The 26,181-nt window shown below is 36.6% G+C and overlaps 1 protein-coding gene across 3 annotated transcripts in view; it reads right to left on the reverse strand.

Moving 5' to 3' along the window:
- Positions 1 to 26,181, reverse strand: part of PPP2R3B (protein phosphatase 2 regulatory subunit B''beta) — a 55,876-nt gene that overhangs the window by 7,721 nt on the left and 21,974 nt on the right. For all 3 annotated transcript variants that reach the window (XM_029998619.2, XM_029998620.2, XM_029998621.2), the window contains 9 exons: positions 14,376 to 14,561; positions 12,531 to 12,634; positions 11,871 to 11,973; positions 11,073 to 11,147; positions 6,928 to 7,014; positions 6,351 to 6,507; positions 4,409 to 4,457; positions 3,041 to 3,130; positions 2,131 to 2,306 (listed from right to left, as the gene is read on the reverse strand). In XM_029998619.2, the coding sequence (XP_029854479.1) occupies positions 2,131 to 2,306; positions 3,041 to 3,130; positions 4,409 to 4,457; positions 6,351 to 6,507; positions 6,928 to 7,014; positions 11,073 to 11,147; positions 11,871 to 11,973; positions 12,531 to 12,634; positions 14,376 to 14,561 (1,027 nt within the window). The remainder of the gene's footprint in view (positions 1 to 2,130; positions 2,307 to 3,040; positions 3,131 to 4,408; positions 4,458 to 6,350; positions 6,508 to 6,927; positions 7,015 to 11,072; positions 11,148 to 11,870; positions 11,974 to 12,530; positions 12,635 to 14,375; positions 14,562 to 26,181) is intronic.

The raw sequence follows: 26,181 nt of genomic DNA on the forward strand, positions 1-26,181 counted from the left end.
GATAAGTCAAGTCTCCACAAATTAAAGAATTTGCTTTTCAGTACACAGAACATCCTGTAGCAAACTGTATCACAGTTTAGCCATAACTGTATGAAAGTACCTTCTCTGTTTCAAATCTACCAAGTGAAATGCCATTTTATGCTGCTAGTTTTTGTATTGGGAAAACAGAAGAATTTTTTCTTAATCCACCTTTTAAACATCACTCAGGTTTTATAAAAAACATCAACCCTTCACAATTGCCTTTCATTTTTGTTGCCCTAAACTCTCATCTTGGTTGTGTTTCACAGCCTCCTTTTATCATCTTCATGATACAGAACAGATATATCAATCTTGTTTCACTTGAAATGCAGAACAGAAACATTGCTGAAAACATACATTATGCTTCTGAAAAGCAGACAAGACTGGAAGGGAGCCCCTGAGTTCAGGAGGCTATTGTAGGAAACCATATAACATAAATGTGTTCCTCAGAGTTTGCTTCACTTCATCTTAAATGCTTCCTACCGCCCCATGCATTATACAGTGTTGGTCTAAGACTTCATTCCACCGATATCCAGGATTGAGCTTCCAGACAAAACAAACTTAATACTCCTTTTTCATTTACATTTTTTTTTCCTGCCTTTAGAAATGTGTTTTCACCTAGCAAATCCATTTTAACTTGGTTTAAATAAGAATATGAAGCTTTAAGTTCTAGTTTTGAGTTATTTCAATTCCCTTAGCATGCAAAAAAAATCATGTCTCAATAAAAGACAACTGCCTTTTTAAAAGAAAATTAAGTTTCTTGTAATTTAAGTATTCTTAATACTAGAAAGAAGGCGGGCAATAAGCAAGACTATTATTAGTTGATTCTCTAACCATAACTGTATATATAGTAAACAGAACCACCCTCTTACACACTCAACTAATATGACACTTCTCATTCAAGTAGGAAAAACTCAGTGCTTCATCTAGAAGCGTCTAAATGTGAAACACTAGCACAACATTACATTTTCTAAACAAAAGCATTAAATAAGATGGCCAACAATTTTCTTTTACCATAAAAAATAGCAAACATTAGTATATGCGATACAGGTTGCTACTCCTGTCAAACACTTCAAGAGCAAATAAGCAAGTTCTAAATTTATTGCAATGCAGAGTTGGTACAATAACAGCAACCAGACTGTATTCCAAATCCTTTTACACACTGAAATTCACATTAAAAAGTATAGCCATAATAAGGGCTAATAATAAGTTATTAGTGCTAACTGTGGTCAGGTGTTGAGACATTAAGTTTAGATACAGGTTGACCTCACTTGTGTTGAGTTCAACAAATCCCTGAAGACTAATCCATCATGGCTACAACAGTTTTATCAACTTATGAGACAATTATCAGAAACAGCACAGAGGTAAGAGGCCATGAACATGCAAGATATCACTCTTGAACATCACAGTAACATGTTTACCAAGGCATGCAAAAATTTTTTTAGTTTTGAGCAGCACAGAAGGGCAAATATGAAGTGAGCATCATGCTGACTTCCTAATTTTTTTCCAGGTGTAAAATATAAACTGAAGTTTCATCAGCTAAAGACCATACACATCAAATGCAGGAGAGTAGAATGCAGGTCTGTGAAGCTTCAAATGAATGTAGAAAATAGCCAAAACCTAAGAACAGATTAGTATTCAGTTATTTTTAAGTCCCCTGACATGAATTTCTTAAGGGCAGCTTAGGCTTCTAACCTAAAATAAGTCACTACTGAGCTACAGAGACAAACACTGTTTAGAAACTGTTTCCTCTGAAATCTCAATTAAATGAGTACTGGAACAGGTAAGAGGGAAGTGAACAGCACAGTCAAGAGCTTTTTTTGAGAGCATCACCTCAGCCAGATAGTGACAAGATTTCATTTAAGACTAAACATGGCTACAAGCCCAAAATAAAAGCCTCCAAGGAATTTTAAAGCAGCATATTAAATTTTAGTATGAAAATGAATGCCTGCCTGCAGTTGGCAGACCATTCGGTTATTAAGTTCTAACAGACTTTAGAGAAAAAACAACCTAAAGGCATATTCTTTGTATGACAAACTGAGTGCTCTTAAGGGTACAACTAACTCCTAATCCAGAGAAACAGAAGTTACAGATGGAAAAGGATTTTATTACCTTCATATTGTGGCTTCACGAGATCTAGCATCTGGCACAAACAGTCTTCAAATGGCAAAGGTTCTATGGCCATGTTGTCTAATTTTTGGCACTGTTCTTCATAAAAATACTCCAATTCATACATAGACAAAGCACCATCCCCATCAAGATCCATACAGCGAAACCAGTATTCAATGCTGAAATTCAGTAATTAATAGCAAAGAACTGTTTACACAAACGTATTACAGAATTTCAGGAATTTATGTTGCCTGTTTTAAAGGCTACGCTACTTACAGATGCAAAACTAGACTTAAAAGACTACATTCCATAATACCATAGAAAGTCATTAAACACCATCTTTTGTGATAAGAGTTTCTGGTATTTGCCATGCCATCCATTATTGCATTTGAAAACACACTTGTTAATTGGGTGGGTGAAGGAGGAGAGGACTAAAACATGTGGTTTTACATAAAAACTCAAGGGAGCCAATGAAAAATTGAACTGTGCATCAAAACCCAAGTTCTTTTTTTCATATCGAACAAGCCAGTGACATGTCACACAATAGATTTCTTATCAATATCCTACACCTAATGCTAGCTGTATAGTTTCCCAAAGTCACTAGCATCATGAAACAACTGCAGTTTCCTTTATCTATGACCTTGTCTGTAAGTAGGCCACACAGAGCATATGGAACAATAACATTTAATTATCCTCTTAAAGGTCATTAAAATAGACCTGTACAGCAGCAACAAAAGGAGACACTGATAAATAAGAATGATGCAACGAACGGGGCCAAGTTTTCCACTCATGTTTTTATAGTTTAGCTTCTTCCATCAGAGTTCCAGCTGAGCATCAGTGGTCCCTAATTTAAGGGCTGGAAAAAACAATAAAGTCAGTCTTTATTTCTGTTAAAACATAAATTCATTCTTACCTAGTTGGTGTCTTCTTGTCCTCTTCAGATATCAAAAACCAGACAAAATCAGCGTAGCTAATTTTCCCATCTTTTTGTGCTTTTCTACCTCTTGAAGGCCAATGAGGAAAAAGATAAAAAATTTATTTTAAAACACCTAGTTTTTACTAACCAAAATTAAGGATTATTTCCCTTGGTGCTATTAACTGTTTATTTACTTCTAAATGATACAGTGTTCATAAGGTGACTTGTCACAGACTACTTTGATCATTCAGGATAAGGAGCCTGTGTGCTCTGTTGTTTCTACTGCAGTGGGTAAAGAGGAAGGGAGCAGCTGGAAGAGGACGGTAGCACTCTGTCCAGAAGGACCTACAGCTTTCCTTCCTGGGCAGCAATACCACTGCTTAACTGCTAAGAGAAGAGTTATCTCAATTTTTAAAAATCTATTATATACACATACACATGCTTTTTAGAATTTCTATTCAGGTAGAAGTGAGAAGAACTTAAAGCTGTACAGAACTCCACTAGCTAAAAGCACTGGAATGGAAATATGAAGATAAAAAGGAACGAAAAACATTCAGGAAGTAAGTGTTCGTGGCAAGAATGTAATTGTCTGTTTCTACTCTCATACCATGGAATACAGCATGCAAATTCATTCTGAAGACACATGGTCAACCTGTCTAGCAAAAAGTCAGGTAGGCAGTTCCTAGACATATTACATTTCATTCCTAAAATCCATTTTTTTGCTGTTTTTTCCTCAAGATGTCTAGAAAAATACAGCATATGTTTTGTCTTGCCCAAAAAACCTCACATAAAGGAATACGCTCTAGACATATGCCTGCCAAGTGCCATTTCACTCATTTCAGCTTTTGTTATTTCTGTTTATGAGTCACTTTCTAGCTTCAGATATAGTGCTAGCAAAATGTTTCAAAAATGAGTAAAATGCCATAAATACACAAGAGGAAGTCAATCCCAGTGGGAAAAATGAAGAATGACTGTCAAAAATATGAATTAACTCAACTGGAGGCATTTTTGTAAATTTGTTGATGTAATAAGCAGTGAATTTGCAAGTAGTACTGAAAATTCCCTTTGAAAATTTTACACGTTTAGGGATGGAAAAACAACAAACATTTCTTCCCTTCCTCTTTCCCATCCCTGCTAAACCATACAATATCCAATAGCAAGTGTTCATATGGGTAAAGAGAGTAAAGAACTTGGGACTGAGCCAAAGGTTCCAAGAGCACTCTAGTACTACTAGAGTTTAAACTACAATACTAAATCTTGAAATTCACTGCTCCATTTCAAGAGGAAGGCATTTTTTCTAGGAGTGTCACACAATTTAACAAGCAAATATTAAATTGGATTTAGATCAGCATACAAAATAAGTACCTTGTTACTGCTCCTGAGAAGATCCGTTCTATCATCCTATTTGAAATTGCTGTGAAAAAAGGTTTAAAATAGTGTCAGTTAGATACAAGTTATTTTTGCTTTGTATTGTCTAGTTGAAGAGTTTACTGGAACCCTCATATATACACATCTGTGAGAAAGATCAAGTGTAGTGCTCATTAATCCCTTTGAGTCCTCTTGGAGAAGATCACTTAACACAAATTCTCCAAAGCAAAGCTAGAACCAACCAGCTTTGAATTCGGACTTGATACAGGAATAGTAGTGTAATAAAAGTAAAAAAATTGGCTGATAAATAAGACAGCATTTACCAGTTCTTTAACAAGTAAATAATGTTTTCAAGTGCCATTACATTTTATATGACCTTGGCAAAGAGCCAAAATAGAACTGGCACATTCATACATAATGAGCATACCTAACTGATTCTGACATGGGTCTATTTTTGACATGGTTCTGATCCATGCTTCTATTTTGAAACCATTTCAAGGATTTTAGAGACATGTCTTAACGGAGCACTGCCTCTGTAAAGGATATACAATTTATCCTGAAGAATTGTGGATGGTACTCAAAGTAGCACTTCATACTATTCTCACAGAAGGAGAACTGCTTCTCATTATTCTAGCTCTGAAATATTTCATTCAGCATTGTAGAAATACTGGTAATCAAAGCAGGTGGTTAACCATTCAAATAGTTCATCTGTTTTATATACTTATGGTGATGCTATCACTGTATTATTCTAGTAAGGACACTAGTCCCTACTTAATATTTGTCCCCAGAATTGTAGGACAGCCAATTTGTTTCAGACATACGTGCTGCTGCTGCTTCTTATCTACTTTTGAAACACTGAAGTTGTTCAACCTTCTCAACAACAGCTACATAGTTTAATATTTTTATACTACATATAAGTGTTTGATCTAGCCTAATTTTAGACCAGTGACAGTATGAAAGGAAGGTTTGATAAAACCAGATTATCTCTGACATGCAAAAAATAGACTTTTAAGACTAAAGGTGGGTTATCATATCCATTTTATACTCTGATTTAGTCTAATTCTCACTAAGCAGCAGCCGTTAAGCTTTAACCAATATTCCATTGTTTAAAGGATGCAAAACTAAATTGCAAGTAGCATCATATCAGTTCTACTTCCTCTCTATGGTGTACAAACTCAGTAGAGCAATGACTCAAATGAAAAAAGCTTTCCTTCCACAGTGTCCTGAAGTGTAGTGAGACTTCAGAGCCAAGTTTTCAGAAGCAATCGGAATTGTGTTTATTCTTTTTAATGTGGGATAATATTCCGTAATCACTTTATGCTTACGTAAGCTTTCCAGTCCGGAAGTGAATACTTTTAAGATGACAATGGACACAAAGCATCCAAAAAACCCCAACAGTTCCACACAAGCTACAAGAATATTTAAAATAGGTACAAGTGTGCAAGACTACAGAATCACAGTCATTGTATATTGTGAATGCAGAAAATGTAAGGGTGCTACGTAGTATTAAAACAAAATGTACTGCAGCTGAGTTAGCAAAACTTTAAAATAAGCGAAGTACCTGAACATGTTTGCCTTGTTCTACTCTTTCCATACTTTGCCATAAGAGCCATTACTTGAATAATATCAGTAAAATTGTTTCCAAGATAATAACCAAAACTGCCAAATGCAGCCATTTCTACTATACCAAGACTTAAATGATTTTTTCCTCTACTTCTTTGCCAAGATCAGAATTCAAATTCAGAATTTTCCTCAAATTTGGTATTGCTAGAAACAAAGCAGCATCAGAGATGACTCGTCCTGCTTTATTTCACTGAGTCCATAGGATCAGCTATACTAACAGACTCATGAACACTGGCCTTGGCAGTTAACCACTTCCTCAGTTGAAAGTTTACAGGTCATTTAATACATGTAAGCAAAGGTGCTTTGTTTGTCATACCATGATCATTATGTCGAGCTAAATCCTTCCGATCAATATAGAGGTCATGGTCTGTATCCAGCTCCCAAAATTTGCAATAGATAACATAAAAATGTTCATATGAGAAGTACTCTGTCAGCTGGTTAATATCAGCTTCCTCTTCCAATAATGCCACATTCTATTATCAGAAGGATAAATAGAACACATTAAAGAATTTGTAAGACATTTTTTGAATTATCTGAATTCTCATAACCAAGTTAATATCTAATGCTATTTCAGTGGAACAATTTTTATCTTCAGAGACAGTGCACACCATGCTGCCTGACAGCAAAGACTGAACACACAAGGTAGAAAACCAGTGTGTCCACAGAACAATGAGATCAGCTACTCTTCTGTAAAACACATATGCATATATACAGCTCTAGACAAAGGATGACATTTAAACATATTCTAGCATATGAGAATTAATGCAACTGAGCCTTCACTAGTTTTTGGAAAAGGAAGAAATGCTACTTATGTTACTCCCGTAAGCATTTAGTTACTGCAGTTTTTAAACTTGCAGAAACATCTGCCTTGAAAAATTTTAGATATTATGTACCTGCAAGAAGTTGCTTTTCCTGAGCTCGTTACAAGTTATTTTCCCAGACCAGGACCTATTTACTGTATAAAATATTCTCTGTATAACCTGCAAGAAACAGAAAATGGAAAGGTGATCTTAGGCATGCTAACTAAACACCCTCCCAAACATTTGTCAAAGGTAAGTCTTAGCTCAGATGCATTACAGAACTCTGTCTTTCCCCTATTTCTATTCTCCTTACTTGGCAGGTTGATGCTTCTCTTAAATGTCATATTACCAAACCAATTCTAAATCTATATCTAAACTCATCTTGATAAGTCTTATTTCAGTGCTGCAGTACCCATATCTTACACAGTAAAGTTGCAGAATACTTGTATGCTATCCAGAATATGTCTATTGGCAATTTAACTACCTCCCAGTCTTCCAGATCTACAGGATATCATCTAATAAACCTATTAATATATCTCATTACTTCAGATTTAAAGACCTATATTTACTATAAGAATATTTTACTTCATAAATGAAGTTACAGAAATAGAATCGGGACTGTTTAAGGATCAGAGTACAGGGGGATGTTGCTACTTCTGAAGTCTGCAAATACAACAAATCAACATTCGACAGAAATACTTCCTGCAGGTGCAGAGAGAATACATTTTTCCCCCATGTAATTTTATTCTATTTAAAGTTACTTGAAAAAAAACCCTGTTAATAGTATTAAAAGAATTACATAAATGTTTTCTCACTGAAGAACAAAACGATCTATGCAAGAAAGATGACTAGCCCTTGTGCCATGACTGCTATTGGAACCAGAAACAAATCCATTCAGTTGAGTATCCAACACTTTTGTTTAAATCAGTTGTACATGTACATTATTTTGGTAAACTCATGCATTCAGCATAATTTGCTTAGTTTTAGTTTAAAAACATAAGACTTTGAAGTATGTTTTTTCTGTTTCTTAACTGAATTCAGTATTCACATGAATTAGTTTGACTTAAGTCAACCAGATATACATTTCAAGTCATTTGCCACTAACAAAAGCAGACAAAAAAATCTAAACTTATTATGAACTCTAACTGCTCAACTGGAGATTGATTATACCTGCTAATTAGCAAGACTAAATATGGCAAGTGTAGCATTTCATCTGCAACACAGTAGTTACTAGCTAAAAAACGCCATCTCTTTAGGAACCTTTTTCCCCCAAACAAAACCTCTTCCCAACTAAAGACTTCATTATTTACATTTTTATCACTTCACACTAATTTTAGTAAATCAATAGTTTAAACAAACCAAACCAATCATTTCTAAATTACAAACAGAAGAGTAATTTATTCATAAAGTTTTAAAATAAAGCTTAAACTGTAGCATGCAGCAAGCTCTACAGCTCTTACTTTGAATAAGAACAGCTGGTTCAATAAATCCAGAAAGGAGAATAGACTAGCCTACTTCTGAAACTTAATTAGCTTAATTCTAATTGTGAGTTTAGGGAAGGCCTATTTTTGGCTTATACTACAAAGCAATTTTTTCTAAAAAGGTTTTGCCTTAGCTTTGCAACTTAATCCATCTGCATGTCATTATCTCATCTGTTATACATTTAACTGGTCTAAAAATAAAAACAAAATTGAATGTTTGCTAAAGACAACTGGGAACAGACTTAAAAATGGTTTTCTAAAGTGAATTGAAGCAGAGTATAAGCAAATTGTCAGAGACTCGCCTTCTTTACTATGCTGCACAGTGTTTTGTCAGAAGGGAGAGGAAATGGGGCAATACAAAGATTACAGTTTCAAGAATTCATAGTTCAGATTATATATATATGACATACTTGCAGATGAAATGTAGTACCTCATTTGTCAGGGCAAAAGTTTAATATATTTCAGCTTTATCTTGGAAATATGTACCGAACCTTACCGCTAGTCTGACCAACCAAGCAACCTATCTATACTACAGCCTAGCAGACAGAACTGATTGCTTCCATGGTTGAACACCACTCACAAGACACTTGCTTTGCTAAAGAGATGTATGTAATGTGTGTATGCATATACATATATACATATGTATATACAAACACAGGAGCAGAACAGATCATTTAATTTAATAGCATGAACAGATGTTAAATCTTAACTGCAGTGCTTACAAAATCCTTTAGTTAAAGCTTCATGTAGCAAGGTAAAGCTAACTGAATACAGGTGCAAAATGCCTTATTTCATCTTGGAGAAAATCATCTACCATTATTAGTAATAACTTGCAGGACAGAATTTTAGAAGACTGCATTGGGCAACAGTTACTCCATCCTAAAATACAACAAGAAAGGGCAGAGTGCCCTCCTGCCATTTCTTGATCTGCAGAATAGTATTCCAAATATTGTTGCTATATTCACAGCAATACTAGTTTATTTTGGGGATTTTTGATTGAACAATGATGTCTGTTGAAGACTACACTAAATTTTGTGTCCTGGTTTTGGCTGGGATAGAGTTAATTTTCTTCTTAGTAGCTGGTATAGTGTTGTGTTTTGGATTCAGTATGAGAAGAATGTTGATAACACACTGATGTTTTCAGTTGTTGCCAAGTTGTGTTTATACTGAAGTCAAGGATTTTTCAGCTTCTCATGCCCAGCCATGAAGAAGGCTGGAGGGGCACAAGCAGTTGGGAGGGGACACAGCCAGGACAGCTGACCCAAACTGGCCAAAGGCATATCCCAGACCATAGGACGTCATGATCAGCAGATAAAGCTGAAGGGGGAAGAAGGAAGGGGGGGACATTCGGAGTGCTGGTGTTTGTCTTCCCAAGTCCCCGTTAGGCGTGCTGGAGCCCTGCTGTCCTGGAGATGGCTGAACTCCTGCCTGCCCATGGGAAGTGGGGAATGAATTCCTTGTTTTGCTTTGCTTGCGTGCGCAGCTTTTACTTTCCCTGTTAAACTGTCTTTATCTTAGTCCACGAGTTTTCTCACTTTTACCCTTTCGATTCTCTCCCCCATCCCAGCTGGGGGGAGTGAGCGAGCGGCTGTGTGGGGCTGAGGGTTAAATCATGATGTTTTGCTAGTGAAGTACTGCCAGCACTAATTTATTCAATATTGCTAGACTCAGGCCTACTCAAATTAGCTGTTCCTCCCAAGAAAAGTAACTGGAAATGGCAGGACCTTTTCCCTCCTATGGTCCTTCAGGACAGGCAGCAAGCTTTCACAATTTTAAGCAGAGCAGGCTTTGATACAACCCAGAATCCATTAAAAGAAAACTACTCAGAGGCAGAACATTTTCTTCAGTCACATCTGACAAGAAAGTTCTGGGAGCTCATGTAATCGTTATAACAAGAAGCAAAACCTAATGCAGCAGGACATACTTGATAGGCTGGCAAGTCTCTGTAAGAAAGATACAAGGAACCAAAACTAAACGCTTTCAAAAACCTTCCATAGTTGTGGCCTGGGTCAAACTATAAGCTGGATAAAAGATGATCAACTCTGCATGTTTTTTGTTGGAGAATATTCATTAAGCTATTTTTCACATGCACAAAGAAAGTGAACTGAATGTCATTTTGAAGAGTTTTAATCTTTTGAGACTTCAGTGGAATCGGCTGTCTAGTCTACAGTTCAGAAAATTTAATGTCACTGATTTTTCCCTTGGGTACAGAAAGAATACTTCAGTCACATAACCCTAGGAAGACAGAAATGGAACTTTTCATGTATAAAACCTGCTTAGAAAGAAAAATCCCCAGAGAGGAAAGTAGCAAGCAGCTTCAATATTATCATTATTTTACTTAATACTGAACATAATCATGTTAATATAGACCTTTCATTCAGAATTCCATTTAATTAATCCCAGAGTAAGGTCAGGATTCTAATGAGTACAGTCTATAGTCACAATGGAGTGTTTAAGATAAGTCTGCTGTTCGTTTAAAGGTCATTAACTTATCCTACACTATTACAATTCAGTGTTTCTCTTACTAGTATTAAGTTCAGCAATTTCTTATAAATGTTAAGAAAAACTATGATGCTTAAGAAATTGAGTCTTTCTTAATGAGATTTCTAGTTATGTAGAAATGAAGACTGACAGCATACTCAACTTTTCTCAAGGGACAAAGGTGCTTATGCAGATTGACTAATCTTAATAATTTTGATTTTCCTACTTAACTTCCTAGTTAACAAAAAATAGCTTTTCCAAATACAAATCACTTACTGTGGTAATGTACCGAGAATGAAATTCAGATGCTTCTTTTAAAAATGATAGGCCAGGATGACTATTCACCACATCCTGCAAAAAAAAGGAATAACAATATCCCAAACAGTAATCATTAGTGACTATATAAAATAATTAGCATAGAATAGCACATGTGCTTCCTTAACCAAACCAGTTCAAATTAACTACCACAATCATTAATAACTTCATTTACAACATGCTTCGTGTAAATAACACTGCTGACTTTTAAAATATAAAATTATCTTTTAAAGAAGCCAGATAAACAAAAGCTTTCCTATGTTTTAGATGGGCCAAAGATTTTGAACACTGATGACCGTTGTAGCTTGTAATTCTGTGGCTATGATTCAGTAAAAGCCAATTTAGGTTTTATTCATTCATTAGTAAAGGTGGTGTTTGCTGCTCTTTGAGAGAGGCTGTATTAAATCTTGAATTCATATGCCATTTTTCCTTTGCCCTCCAAAGGCCCTCCTTGACTTAAGTTCAACTGCCTTTCTAAACCGTAAGGATTCTCTGATACATGTGCTATTCCTGCAAGCAATTTTAAATCCATGCATCTTACTGTAGCTCTTACAAAAGACCTCACCTTACACAAAATGATTAACTGTGAAAGAAGTCCCTCACTAGCATCTCAGTGGACCATACAAAGTGAGTTACACTGAATATTATCAATGAATTTTAATTAAGACCATGAAAAAGTATGTTTAGCTCAAACAATTCAGGGCTTTGCCAGCTCATCATTTTGTTGTGTTTCTAGAAATAGTTTCAGTTGCAATTTACTTGTAAAAAAGGAATGAAGTCTTCTTGCACCAAGTAGTTGCATCCAGGGTTCATTAGAAGATGAACAAACTTTGCAGCATCATCATAGCAGGTCTGAAGTATTCTGAAATGTAAATATTTCCATTTAATACTCTACACAGAAAATTGCTCATGCTACCTCATACAGGTATCCTAGAGCAAGGCCTATGAAACTGTAACCACAACATTTAATTCAAAAGCTAATTACAAATGTCAAAGTACACTCCAAATAAACTTATCAAAGCAGTACTGGTCTCATACATTTACATTATAGAAGGTGGGTATACGATTACATGAAAGGACATTTTTAAGTTAGAACTGGAAGGAGAACTAGAAAGAATAAAAAGCATTTTGTCCAGAACTGGCATCTACAAGTTAGGGCCATGGTTTTCACTTTTCCCATAAACAGCCAGTCATTTACCAAACATTTTAAAATCTATAAACCCTGTAAATAAAGATTTATTTGTTTGTTTATGTTAAAGTGATGATTTAGTTACATTTTACCAGGTACAAGTTTGCTGTCAATGGTTGATTATGGGAAAGTTTTATTCCTCTTTACAGATTGGATCTCATTCAGAGCTTAAAATATCACGTTTCAATTAAAAAAAAAGCAGTACTTCTAAAAAAAAGTAATCTACTTACTTCCGCCACATTGCAACAAATTTATGAACTGACACATATCCTGTTCGTTCACCTCCAGCACAATAAAACAAAGGACCTTTCCAGTAAAGTGGGCATTCACAAGCCTAAAATTAAAGTATACATCAAGTCAGTTTATTCATTGCTTATCTGAGGGTTACTCATTTATAAATCTTTCAAAAATTAAATTTTACAAGTGTTAAGAAGAAAACATTAAGGCACAGATTTTTTAAAAACTGTTTCTGAAACCAACTGCACCTTCCAAAGTAATTAATTTTAAGCAACTGCTTTAGGCTGAAATCCGAAAGTAGAAAGCAAAACATGGAGCAACTTGCAGCATTCCTAATAGCTGAATGCAGTCACATGTCTGCTCTGTCCATGCTCCAAGCAGCTGAACAGAGTCCATGCTAATAAGCTCTGTTAAAGGGCTAGATATCTTTAAGCTGAGCTCAAGACAGCACAAACAGTGACACAACTTCTGAACTAGAGCAAATTTACATTTGTCTGGCTCAGAGGATGGCTCAACTCATTTGCATCCTTGCATATGCACAGCACATCATTTATCCAATTTTAAGTAGTAGGCCAGCCTGCCCTGAGCAGGAGTATCTTGCTTCAGGATACCCAACAGTTACACCTTCACAGCTTCAATGCTCCCACATACACCTACAGTGCTCCTTCTGTGTCTGCTCCAAGCGTCCTCAGTCATAACAGCCAAGTACCTATCTCTTGCCTAAAACTGACTACGACTTGGAGTAGTCAGTCATGCTGGCATCTCTGAGAATCTCACGCGGCTCTCAAATAAGACTGTGAATACTGCAAGATGTATAAGGTCACTGGAGCAAAAGGACAGTTATTTCTCATGCAATAGTTTAACCAGTACTTTAAAAAAAATAAGAAGTGAGTTTGACAAATACTGTCCTCAGACAGAAAGGCTTTTCCCTAGGCTTCAGGAGGGTGCCTTTCATCACTGAATTGTAGGTGACTGGACCCTTCCGCCTTTCTTGCTGAGAGGGAAGGGACTCTCCCACCTCTCCCCACTTCTGTGTGGGAGGCAGGAATCCTACCGTTTAGCTTAGCAGTTAAACACTTGTGGTGAAGCAAACAAGGAGTTTCTGAACCCCCAGTCCTGCTCTTGTGAAGCGTCTTTGTTTCTATTTTCTAGACCATGGACTTTAAGTGCAAAGTGACAGGAACAGGGATGAGAACCTGAGACTCATTACCAAAACCATGACTTGCAGTGATTATTTCAAGCATTGATTCAATATAACAAAATGGAAATTTAATTAGCTTATTGTCTGTTCTACAGAATTTTAAAAATATTTGCTGCTTTCTAAGCTTAGTATTTTGTCACTCTACTGTAACTCTAAATTAGCTCTTCATTAATAACTAGAGGGCTATAATCTCAAGTTACCAAACCATTCTGTCTTTCAATGTCTTTACAATGGAGGTTCATGACAATGCTGAATGAGAAAAAACAGCATGGACACCTGAAGACAAAGTGCATATTTAACAGTGCTTTTGCCTTAAGTCTGTTGGTCAATACAGAATACAGAACAACATCCAATGTGCCCTTCAGTATTTGGTTGTTTATGCAACTAAAAAAAACAGTTCAAGTTTTGTTTTAATGTTTGTTTCTTTTTGTAAGCAAAATGTAGGGCCATTTGAGAGATAGGTGTGGAAATCTTTGCATTAACTAACTCTGCTGTCAACAATGTTGAATATGATGTCTTACTGGTACTACCTTGTAGGAGATGAAAACACATAATGCAAGAAAACAAAGCACACAGAACTTATGTTTCCTTTCCATAGGTGTACAGTACTAAAAGCAGACAGCCAGCAAGTTCTCACCTTTGCAACCTTCCCCATGTCTTCTAACGTTGCCCTCTCATTTGGAAACTCAGAGAAAGTCCTCTCAATTTTGGCAATCACAGCATCTATATTCACTTTTTCCTTAGGACATCCTCGAGGAAAATAGAAAGTCGGAATGTTTTGACTAAGTGGTGGTGGCAAAGTTTCTTCTTTCTTTGTCTGAACCTAAATAGATAAATACACATTTGACAGTCAAGTACAATGCAATCACGTCTAATAGTCATCCTCAGATGACTTGAATCTCTTGGTATTATGTTACAACACACCTTCAAAAAGATTTCTGATGATAGGTTGAATGAGCTATTTAAGAATGAGAGCACACTGGAAAAATTCATGAGTATTTCCAAAAACTGTCATTTAGAAAGATTTCTAGGCTGTTAAAAATTTAATGAAAAACTCCAGTCTTCAACATATCAAGTTGCAAGATTAATACACTAGACAGCTTTTTGGAGACATCTGAAATAACTCAGCTTATATTATCAGTTTCAGAAGAAAAAACTTCAACTTCTAGCTTAACAGACAGGTCATGAAAGAATTTGCCTTTGAAATATTTCTAGTTTTACAGCTTCCAACTTTTGAAATAAGCATGACAACTTTGTTACAAGCCACCAACCTGTTTAATTTAATTACAGTGAAATTGTTGGGTTTTTTTTAAATCCTAAAAAAGGCTTCATTTTATAAAGGTAGTAAATGATTCCTGCAGAGGGATTTTTTTTTGGTAAACTATACACAATTATGGCATGAGAGCTGAGAAATCCGTTTCTCAAGAATTTGTGATATACCGTACTACTAAATAAAAAAGTAGATGACCAGTAACAAAAGAAATTATTTATTTAAATGCATTTAGCTTCAGTAAAGAAGAATTAACCTTGTACTTAGTTTCCAAAAGAAAGTCCAACAAGGCAGAGAAACAAAGATAAGCAAAGTAACAACGGAGTTACGTGGCAACTCAAAATTAGCCATTAAATATGAAGTCTTTCATCCCAAGGTCACTATTCAAATGTAAAAACAATGGTTAATGCTATGTGGTGGCTTGTCCTAGTGTTAAATATGTTCAAGATCCTGAATTCCATCTCTCATTTCCAACCAGAGTTGGGGGGAAAAAACCCCACCCCCACCCTCCACCCAAATTTCCCCCAAGCCCCAAAACCTCCAACCCTCATGTTACTCTATCACCTTTGTCAAAGTGCCTGTAAAGATACCCAGCTTTCCTACCACAATCAAAGTCCTTCCTTAAGTCAGTGAAAGAACTAGGTGCTTACGGGCAGCAGATTTTAATTTGCAGGGTTCCAACCCAGGAACCTTCACTGGAATGTTACACATGCTAAAAAAAGCCTGAATTAACCTTTCTTTCCCCTCTACATTTGAGCCAGCATTCCTGCTCACAGCTGCAAATTGCCTCAACTGAGATACAAGGGGTTTTTTTCATAGAGGAAGAAGTTACCTTGAATCTGTGACACCTAAGAGTCAATGTTCGTAATTTTCTAAGAATCCTGTAAATTAGAACTTTTGATACCTCGTCTTTAGTTCAGTGGTTCAGCTAACAAGGCATCAGCTTAGAACAAGAGTGCCACAGGGCATCAAAAATCCCTTTCAACTGTAGACTCCCAAACTTTTGGGAAGTATAAAGACAGCAACATTTTATTCTCTGAGTAACATTACCACCAGCGCTACAAATAATGTATGTAATTGGATTAACACCTCGTTTCATTCTAGAAACCCAGCTCTACACATCAGCACTTTAGCAGAGCCCTAGCAGTTACCCTTATGCAAAACTGGGCTGAAGACCTATTCCTTGGACTGGTACCACACAGCCAGATAGCTAGCATGCTTTTGAGCACCGGCAATCAAACCATCTCTTACTTAGCAGAATCAAACTGTTATATTCATTCCGAACAGCAAGGTTATTTTATTTTATTTCCCCTTTTCCCTATTTACAAGATCTGCCTGGATAGCTGCTCCTACATGAGCTGCTCAAATTGCCACCGAAGCAGCAGGTGTTCCAGTTCCGCAGAGATGCCCCATGAGGTGTGCCTCATCTGAGAGAAGGGTAAGTGTCAATCACAGACTACTAACATCCCCTGAACGTTTCGGGTAACACGAGGTAAAGCAGTATTTCAAGAAAACCTACTACACACAGATAAAGCATTTTAAAATCCACAGCTAGGAAAATTTAGAGCCTCAGGTTAAAAAAAAAAAAGTTTCTTTGAAAAGGAAAGGTAGGGGCAGAGGGAAGACTACATTGGTAAAGGTCCCAAGAGAAGAAGAAAGACTATCAACAGAACTATTTGTTCATCAGAAGCTTTATGTTTTTTCAGAAACTACTAATTTGCTTCAGATACCTCAGAGAGCACAATAAGTGATTTCCATTAGTCCAGGCTAAAAGCTGTTCTTAAATGCACATGGAGATCTCAGTTCAAGATTTTTAGTAAGACCTATCCTAGTACATGTAACTTCCTTGGGTGTTATTTAAATAGAGTTATACAATAAAGGCTTTTTATTTATTTATTTTTGATCTTTTTGTTTGTTGTAAACATGTTCCAAACCATGATTATGAAGAAGTTAAGCAACAGATTCAGAACTGAAGACAGACATACAGGTGAAGAAAATCGATTTTTCCAAGATGAAAATGTTACATTTAAGCATGACTTTGAATACAGTATGCTTATTGTAAAAATATGTAATATTTAATCTGTAAGACAGTATATTTATTCAACTCTAAAACCACATATAGAATACAAACCTCTCACTGCAAGACAAAATAACTCTCCCTATATTGAAAGATGCTGCCTATTTCTACATGCTGGTTTCTCAAAATCAGTGAAAGAAACTACAAAAAAAGCTTCATTTGCATTAGAAAGTGCATGATCATATCATAATCCTTTCCGATAGATTTATTTGGTGCCTACATATAGGCATCTAGTGAGAATACCATGTAAGGCACAAACCAAAATGCCCTTGAATATTCCATGCGGTATCCAGCAGCCAGCTCAGAGCACAGCTCTCACTCTGCATCTGCCACGCGGATGTTCTGAGCACACTAATGCTTCTTAAATGCCACTAGCAACTTGCAATTGGACAACTGAATTGTACTGTTAATGTCAGTCAACACAGGGATAACAGCCTGTACCAGAGAAAGAAACAGGTCGCCCAAAACTATCAGCTCCAACTAATGCACTATAAAGTTAGTATTGCATCTCCTCTCTCTCCTCACCTTCCCAAGAAGGGCCAGGGATTCTTCTCTTCTCTCAGTCTGAATCCCATCCGACAACCAAAAGGCTCCTTGTAAAACTGAGGCTGCTCTGCTGTATGCGCTCTAACAAAGGAATGTGCAATACTAAAAGGGCTCTAAAAGCTTCACTACTTCCTATAATTTCAGCTAGTTACTTCTGTAGATGCACATCTTGTATAGCTGATGAAAAGAGTCAGTTCTGTTATTTCATGGGCAATTAAAATGCATAGTTGTGTGAGATTAAGCTGTTCTAAACTCAATTATAACTTTAACTAGGGCATTTCTTCACTAACAAGAACTGCTAGAAGTCTGCTAACACCAAATCTTTGACTGGAAAATCTGCAGCAACAATCTGTTATTCTTTTTACACAATTATTCCATTTCAGTGGTCAATTTAACATTTAGAAAGTGATCTACATTTTTTTATGGCTTTAAGTTAAAACTTTTAATACTGGTACCAGTAAGCTAAACTGACAAAAGAGACTGGTTTGGTAAATGAAGATTTTCCCTGCAACTTGCTGAGAAATAGCACAAACAATAACATGCTTGGAGTTAAGGATAACAGCTGTATAAGCTTGTGAATAACTCATACAAGCAGATGTGTGCTCCAGTGTCAGGACTGAATCGCGCATTAACCTTTGCAATAAGTATATGTAAAGTCCAGAATCTGTAATCTTATTATGAAGTTACCATTGCAGTTTTAGTTTTATGTAAAAGATGAGAAGTGATTCCTTGAAAATTCCTCATTTGTAATAATGTAAACACACTTATGTAAGATTTGTCTATAAGAGAATTCAAGAAAACCCCTAATACATCAACAGTTTTAATTCCTGACATACAGAACCATAAGGACTGTCCACGGCTATCCAACACTTATTTGCCTTGACTCATACAAAGGAGGAAGTGGAAGTTTATATCCCACTGGAGTCACTGTTCAAAGGGCAAACTTCCCATTTTATTTTGCAACTCTCCAGATCCTTTTCCAACTGTTTTCCAGCAGTTGTTTATAATAATGGTATAAAACCATTATTATAATTACAATGTAGTAAAATATTATTAAATACCAGAGAACATGGATAGACCTCATTCCAAATAGAAGTTCAGTCTTCTTGCTAGATAGTCTTCTTACATCTACCAACAGATGAGTTGCACTTGGCAGTTAACTTGGTTCTAAGCAAATGCAAACACAGCAGGGATTTTAAGATGAGGTGCCCTTTTCCCTGGCTCTCAACTGAAAAAGAGCTGACTATGATGGAGTCATTCAATGACAGGATGTATTTTTGAAATAAAAAAGGAAGGGGGTGTTTGTTCCCATATATTTTAAGACTGTACACTCAGTAAAGTCTGTATCAACATCTGCACATAGAGACTACCAACCAGAAGTACTGAACCCCACAAAGGGATTGAATATGTGGATTCAAATGCAAGCGAGTGAAAGGTCACTTAAAAAGCACTTCCTGGAAACGGAAACAAGGTAAGTATGTTTATAAATGTTTATGTAAGTATGTAATATTTTTTAGACAGCTTACTGATTAAGACACAAGTTCATTGAACTGATTTGATATTTGCATTGTTTTGACATGACTACAGAAAAAGATAACTTCATTCAGAAACGCTGATGCTTTCTAGTATCTGACCGACACCAACATGTGTTATGCCTGTTTCTATGAAAATAATTCTGTAAATATGTTTAAAATGTTTGAGTTCAGCTCTTGCTGTATTATTTGACATGAATTTCCATAAGGATGTCCATGTTAGGAAAAAAGTCAATGGAATACATACAACAGGGTCAAGACAATACGACCCCCAAAAATTCTACCTCAGCTTTACACCCAACTGCACATTAAATTTTTTCTAAAAAATGGTACATCACAATCCCAAACAAAAAATGGCATTAAATACTGAAAATACTATAAAGAAATTTTTACCTACCAAATAGGTAAAAGTTTGGTACAAATCCTTAGTATTTTTAACTAGGGAATTAAAAGAAAAAAAAAAAAAAAACGAACATTGCAATACTTTTCAAATGTTCAATGCATAAGTAATCTAGTTCTTCAATAGACTGGGTCTTCTATTCTTATGTATCACACTTTGTGCTAAACTTACCCAAGTAAAACAAAGTGCATAATAAGCTAAGAGGATTTTCTGCAGAGGTATGCTATTCAGCCTTTTAAATCCTAACATCCCTGCATGTACCACCCATGTACAATGCTTATAAACCATCCAACAACAAAAGCAGATACTGCATGAAGTTCCCTGATATACAACAGAAAATGGAAGTCAACACAGAGACCCAAAGGGCAACAGGGTGGTAGTGATGAGACCCAAATGCTGTTTAGCACATGAACTTTTAAATTCTAAGCCTACACTACACTATTTTTAAATGAAAAGTCTCTCCTTTATTAAATTCAGCAAGTTCTTACAGAATACAAGGCATCCTACAGTCTATCAAAGTTAAACAGTAATTGTGAATGTAAGAAAGTGTTATCAGTAAGCAGGCTCAAAAGGAATAAGTACCTGACCAGCCTTCCCATCTCTGTTCTTTCTCAGCTGTCAGTCTAAGTCTGACCAATAAAGTCACAGGAATATTTCTCCTTTAACTATTTGATCACACAGTGGAACTCAATATTTCCCTCTAGATAAGCAGGTGACATGACCAGTAGTTTTATGGAATTTAAATCTTGAAAACACCAGGTGAAAGATTTATGCTACTATTGTCTAGAAAAGGGTTCAGTCTTATTTGGAAGGAAAAGACATTAATTTAGAAAAATCTGTTCCAACACCTCAAATATTTTGGCATGTTAAAGTGCCTTAAAAAACCTGCTTCAGAATAGGCAAAGTAAGCTTACTATCAGAACTTCCCTCAGGAAGAGCCCAGAGAAACATCTTTTCTGTAACACCAGCTCTCTTGACCTTGTGGTAGACATTCAGATTTCCAATTATCTAAGTTAAAGAAGCGATGATTTTCCCTTGTTCTCCGTATGCTCTCCATTAGCCTCTTTCTAGCCAAACTAAGAGACAAATTTATTACTGTAAGAGTTCACTGACTGTACCACTTCCCATTCAGCTTGATATGCTTAACAGTATTTTTTCCTCTGTGAAAGGTGATTCTTTGACAACTTAAAGCTTTCAAAATTTGGTGGGTTTTTTTTTTTTCAAGCCAGAATTTCTCTAAATTTTAGCTATTGCCAAAAGCTTAAGAAAGTTGCACAGCATGGCATAAGGCAAGCTACACCACAGCACACCTGCATCTTCCCCCACTCCCGCATATAGAGTTTAATCGAGTTTACTGACCCGTGTGCCAGTACTAGTGATAGCGAAGCAGTATAGTGAATTGCCTCAGGTCACCAAGACAGTTAAAAAGCAAAGTTTAAAAAAACCCCCTATTTGTCCTCATCCAGTTTCAGACAGTTGATTCCACTTAAAAGCAACATGGTTCTGATGCTAACATAAGGAAGATTAGAGGAATATTGTGGCAGTATTGTTTGAAATAAGCTTACATTAAGCTTAAAACCATGCTAAGATCATGATTCATCTTGCCTAACTTAATCAGAAAGTTAAGACATATGTGAATGATCAGGCTCAGAGAGGCACCTACAGAGAATGAACCTATGCTAAAAAGAGGTGTCAGGGTATATATGCAAAAGTCTTTCCCTTGGCAACAAACGTTTTAGTCCAAGTTGCTTCTTCCTACCCCAGACTTCAGTTTGCTATCTTTCAGTCACTGTCTGGCAGCGGGTTTTGGATGTGCCATAGAGACTAATTTTATCATACATGCTCCCCTTTCCTTTCCACAGTAAGAGATAAACATCTATTAATTTTAACCCTGACGCAGTTTTAGACTAGCTTACTTTTGCTGTTACCCTTAACCCAGATAATTTCTCTGATCCAGTTTGGTCTGTAGTTACTTAAAATTTGTGCTACAATGAGGGGAAGGAAATGAAAGAATTAATACATTTTTCCATAAAGTTCTAGCCATACACCATTAGAAGAAAAAAAGTACTTTAAACTACACTGTTTCTGATTTTATAGATACTGGTCACCTGAATTAACACAAGGGAGCAGGTTTCAGCAACCCTCCCAATGCAGTCTGTGTTCCAGTTAGCATTTCATGTTCACCTTCAAATTCCAACCAAATATGTTGGGAGTCTCTTGCCCACGTGCCAGGTTGTGCACTCATCTCAGTTGTACACAGATCGACTGCTATCATTCTGATCTCATTTATGCATGTTCTTGGCAGTTTACTCTCAAGCCTATTTCTATACAAAAGTCTATGGTCATTTGGTCTTGTGATTCAATGCCAACGATAATCCTCAACACTAAACCAACTTTACTCTAAAGACAGAGCCATACACTGCTCTGTCCCATTTTGGCAGAATTAAAGTGCCCTGAGTTTCTGGGATTGACATGTTCCAGCAAGTAGCAATTCCATAAGCAAATCAAAAGAGATTCAGTGAGGCTTAGAGCAGTCAGAAGTCCAGGATCCTTCTTCATGTTACATCAGTAAAAATGAAGCCTAAGGAAGACCCTAAACTAGCAGTACAACTTGCAGAAGTAAGGAAGAATACGACAGAACTAGAGTTCCATGGCCTAAAAATATATTCATTTTCTTATCTGCTATAAGCATATAAAAACAGCTCTAACAATGGATAACCTTTTGTATATTTGGTTTAACTATATGTCAAGCTCATTGTGTTCAGAAGTTCATAGTGCAGACACTGTTACTGTAAGCTAAAACAAACAGTGAATCTAACCGATCTGTTCCCTCTTCTGTCCACGGACGACCCGAGTCAGGCAAAATCCTTCCTGGTTTGGCAACTGGTGGCCAAACTACAAATAGAAAGCTCAGAAGAGTTAGTTGATTTGCCTTTTTTTTTGTTGTGTTTTTGTTTTTTTGTTTTTTTTTCTTTTTTTTAATCACTCAGTATCAAATTCTACTGTGCCCCTAGTGCAGTAACTCACCACTAATGTGGTCCATTTTGAGAGCAAACATCAACTTCAACAGCAAGATATCAATCCTTCTAGAGTATCCATGGCTACCAAGTGGCAGGGATAAGAATCTACGCTCATTTTACAATTTAACGTTGGAAAAATCAGCTTATTGGCAAACTAGAATTCAGGTCCGTTTTGCCACTGAAATACTGTTTGTATGGTAACCTCTGATTTTGAGATAGAAAAAAAAAATTTTCCTAGCTGTTTGCTACCTGAAGCTAAATTCTCCCCTTATTTTAAGTCTCAAGGCAGCAGAGCAAGGAGTAGTTCAGCTAGTTACTCTTAATTGCATGATAGCTAGGGAGAGAAGCACCCCACCCAGTTTTAGTGAAATTTCTGTGTTAAGGGCCATCACTGGATAGTCTTGAAAGTCTTACTAAAGCTTAAAGAATTCTTTCAAAAATTTTTGATAGTGGCACAACTATCAGTAACTTTTCCCCTCTAATTTAACCAAGCCATATTGAAACAGCCAAAATGAGCCTCTAGAAGAAGCCACTAAAGCCTCAGTATTTCAACAGACCATGCAAACTTTGGACCATCTACACAAACCTATTTGGGTTAGTGTGTTAAATTCTCATATAGGAGGAGATGGTAGGTAGTGGCATCCAGGAAAAGCTTCCACTAAACTATGAAATACATTCCATACACACCATCTTGCATATTAAAATTAAAAACACATTTAATTAAAGTCATGTGTAAACAGTCACCACAGACAAGTCATATCACATGCACACATACAAAAGTAGCATGCAATAAACAAGCAAACACTGGAAAACTTTGAAATGGTGAAAACCTGATTTTCACTAGTTCAGTGAAGACTGAACTCTCCATCTGAGATAAATTAGCATCACTGTTCTGCATGATACATAGCCATTATAGCACACAATTCCCAATCTCCTCACTTTCAGTCATACATACACTTCACTAACAGATCTCTTACCCAAGTTCTACAACTCTGATTTTGGACATACCAGGATTCTCCTGAGTTGCAGTTTGGTATAGACATAGACAAATCATGCAGTCCTACTGGGAACTGGAGGATGCTATTGCAAATGCATTATTACTGTAGAAACACCTCCAAACATGGCTGCATATGTTTGGTTTTTTGCACAGTCACATAAAGGTTCAGTGTCAAAAAAGTTCCAGTTACACAGTTAGAAAGAGTTTAATGATTTATTCATAAATGCCCTGGGGTGGGGATGGAATGGAAAAAGGAAGAGGTAGTTACCTCCTCCCCAAAGCCATGAGCACAAGAGATCTTTGCATATTACATGCATGTCCATCAGTAACTTGCTTTATTTGCTGACAAAACTTTTATGAAAGGCTTTAGAGGTAGGATCCTCTAACAGTTTGCTGTGGCTGACCAGTGAAAATACTTTGTCTCCTCCACATGCCCTGCTAATTTACAAAAGGAGAAAGGTATAGATTATAAGATGGAAAAAAAGCAAGATTCTTCAGAAGAAAAATCTACTGCGTGAAAGGCAACTTCTACATTTTGTGGTAAGACAGAAGTGGTGCAAAAATAGTCGTCACTGGCTGTGAGTTGCTGTCAAACAGCCTCCATTTCATGAATTATGTCAAATCAAGTATCCCAGTCAGTAATATATCCAGTTTGTCATATAGTTGCAGCTTTCTTGGGAAATACTCCGATCGTAAGTTAAATGGGTACTCCTATTCTTTACCAGTATATTGTTACCCCAACTGTTTTCAGGAGACAAGCTGGCAAGATCCTTCTAGTACATAATTAATTTTGATTGTACACAGCCAATGGACCACACTGGGACTCACTACCTGCAAAGGAGTCATGACTGCCTAAACATCATTTTAATGGGGAAAAACTGACAGTCAGTTACACCTGAGGCAATTCTAACATTTGTCTACAGAAAACAGCCCTTGTCAGGACAGGCCATCAGTTCAGTATCAAAAGTAACCAGTAAGGCTAAGACAGACTTACTTTACTTAATTCTTAAGCTCTGCAATAGCTTCTCATCCTTCCATGTTTACAACAAAACAAGTTTCAATCACTCAGTGCAATTTCCACTCAAACATGAAAAATATCAGCAAGCTCAGCCTTGTTACTGAGCTGCAGAGTAAACATTTGGAGCAAGTATTCTGTTAACTTCTTGTCTGGCAATGCCCCAAGAAATTCTGATTTGAACAATTGCAAAAACAATCTCATACCCCTCTGATACTGTAAAAGTTGAAGGATATTTTATATGAAGATGTGCCAAACTGTTTCAGGCTTTCTAGCATACAAAGCACTACTGTCAGAACATCTACTATTAGTAGCATTAGTGATTATAAAGGTATGGGAAATATGTTAAAATGGAGAAAAGGCTAGTGAAACTTTCATTCCAACGGAAAAAATAAATAAATCAGAACTCTTCAATGTCTGAATTGTTGGGTCAAAAATCTTAGCTGCAGACGGAACTGACTTCTAGACTCTTAAATCATGCATGTAAGTAAGTTGTAACAAACTCGCACCATATTGGCTTTTCTACATAAAAAGTACACATTTGCATAAATTTATTACCAGCCACAAGCAGGTAAAGAAGCTCCTACCACAGGGCAGCCAATACATTTTAAGCTCGAACCAGGAGTCTCCATTGCAGAAGTGGTAAAAAACTACCAGTTTGCTTACAGCTTGCTTTAAGAGGCTAGAGCTTCGGACCTGGCAATCCATTAGCAAGAGACCATTTATGGTTAACTAGCCAGTCGCAACAGGCAGCTTCGATATTTTCATTCTATCGTAAATGTTGGCATCTACTCCAGAAAATTTGCATTATATCAGCAAACTAGCATCAAGTGTAACTATTAGCTATAGTCGGAATGAGATTTCCATTCCATGCCCCCCCTACTCCCTCCTCCCCAAACACTTGGGTTTTGTTCTTTTAAAAAAGCATTTGTGTGCCTAATGTAAAACTATTATGTAAGAATGGATATCAGGTCCTCCCTCTGTGGTGTTAAAAGGTCTCCAAATCATGTTAAATTAGAAAATTGATGCTAATAGGAAAGCTGGCCTACCAGAGACCTCTAATTGTCACACAACCTACTTCTGTGACTATAGCTGTAAACCCAACTGCCTCAAACTTTTTAAAATTCCTTTTACCTCACAAATGGGAAGGTTATCTTCATGACTGGAAGAATCAGTGTGCTACAGCACAACCACACACCAGCCCAGCACACGTTAGCACCTGCAGGCTCTGTATTTGTTGCTGTCTTGAACATGCCACTCAAGCTTTTATGAAGCACTTCGGTAACAGAGGAGTGCAAAAGTGATCAAGAGGCACTGATGTCTAAACTTACTTCACTCAGAAGGAAAGCCAGTCTTGGGAGGCACTGCAGAAGTTGAAGAAATACTTCTCATACAGCTGACAAACAGCATGCATAAACAGCATTTAGTATCATTAACAGCTGGTCATGAAACTAGTAGCTCTCCATTTCCACACTGAGGTATGATACATGCAACTACAGGAATTACCAAACAGTAACAGCAGATAAAGGCATGATGCAGTTCAAGTATCAGAAAATACACCAGCACTTAGTTTTGGCACTGAGATT

This window comes from Aquila chrysaetos, chromosome 23, assembly GCF_900496995.4.
Source record: "Aquila chrysaetos chrysaetos chromosome 23, bAquChr1.4, whole genome shotgun sequence".
Classification (NCBI taxonomy): Eukaryota; Metazoa; Chordata; class Aves; order Accipitriformes; family Accipitridae; genus Aquila; species Aquila chrysaetos.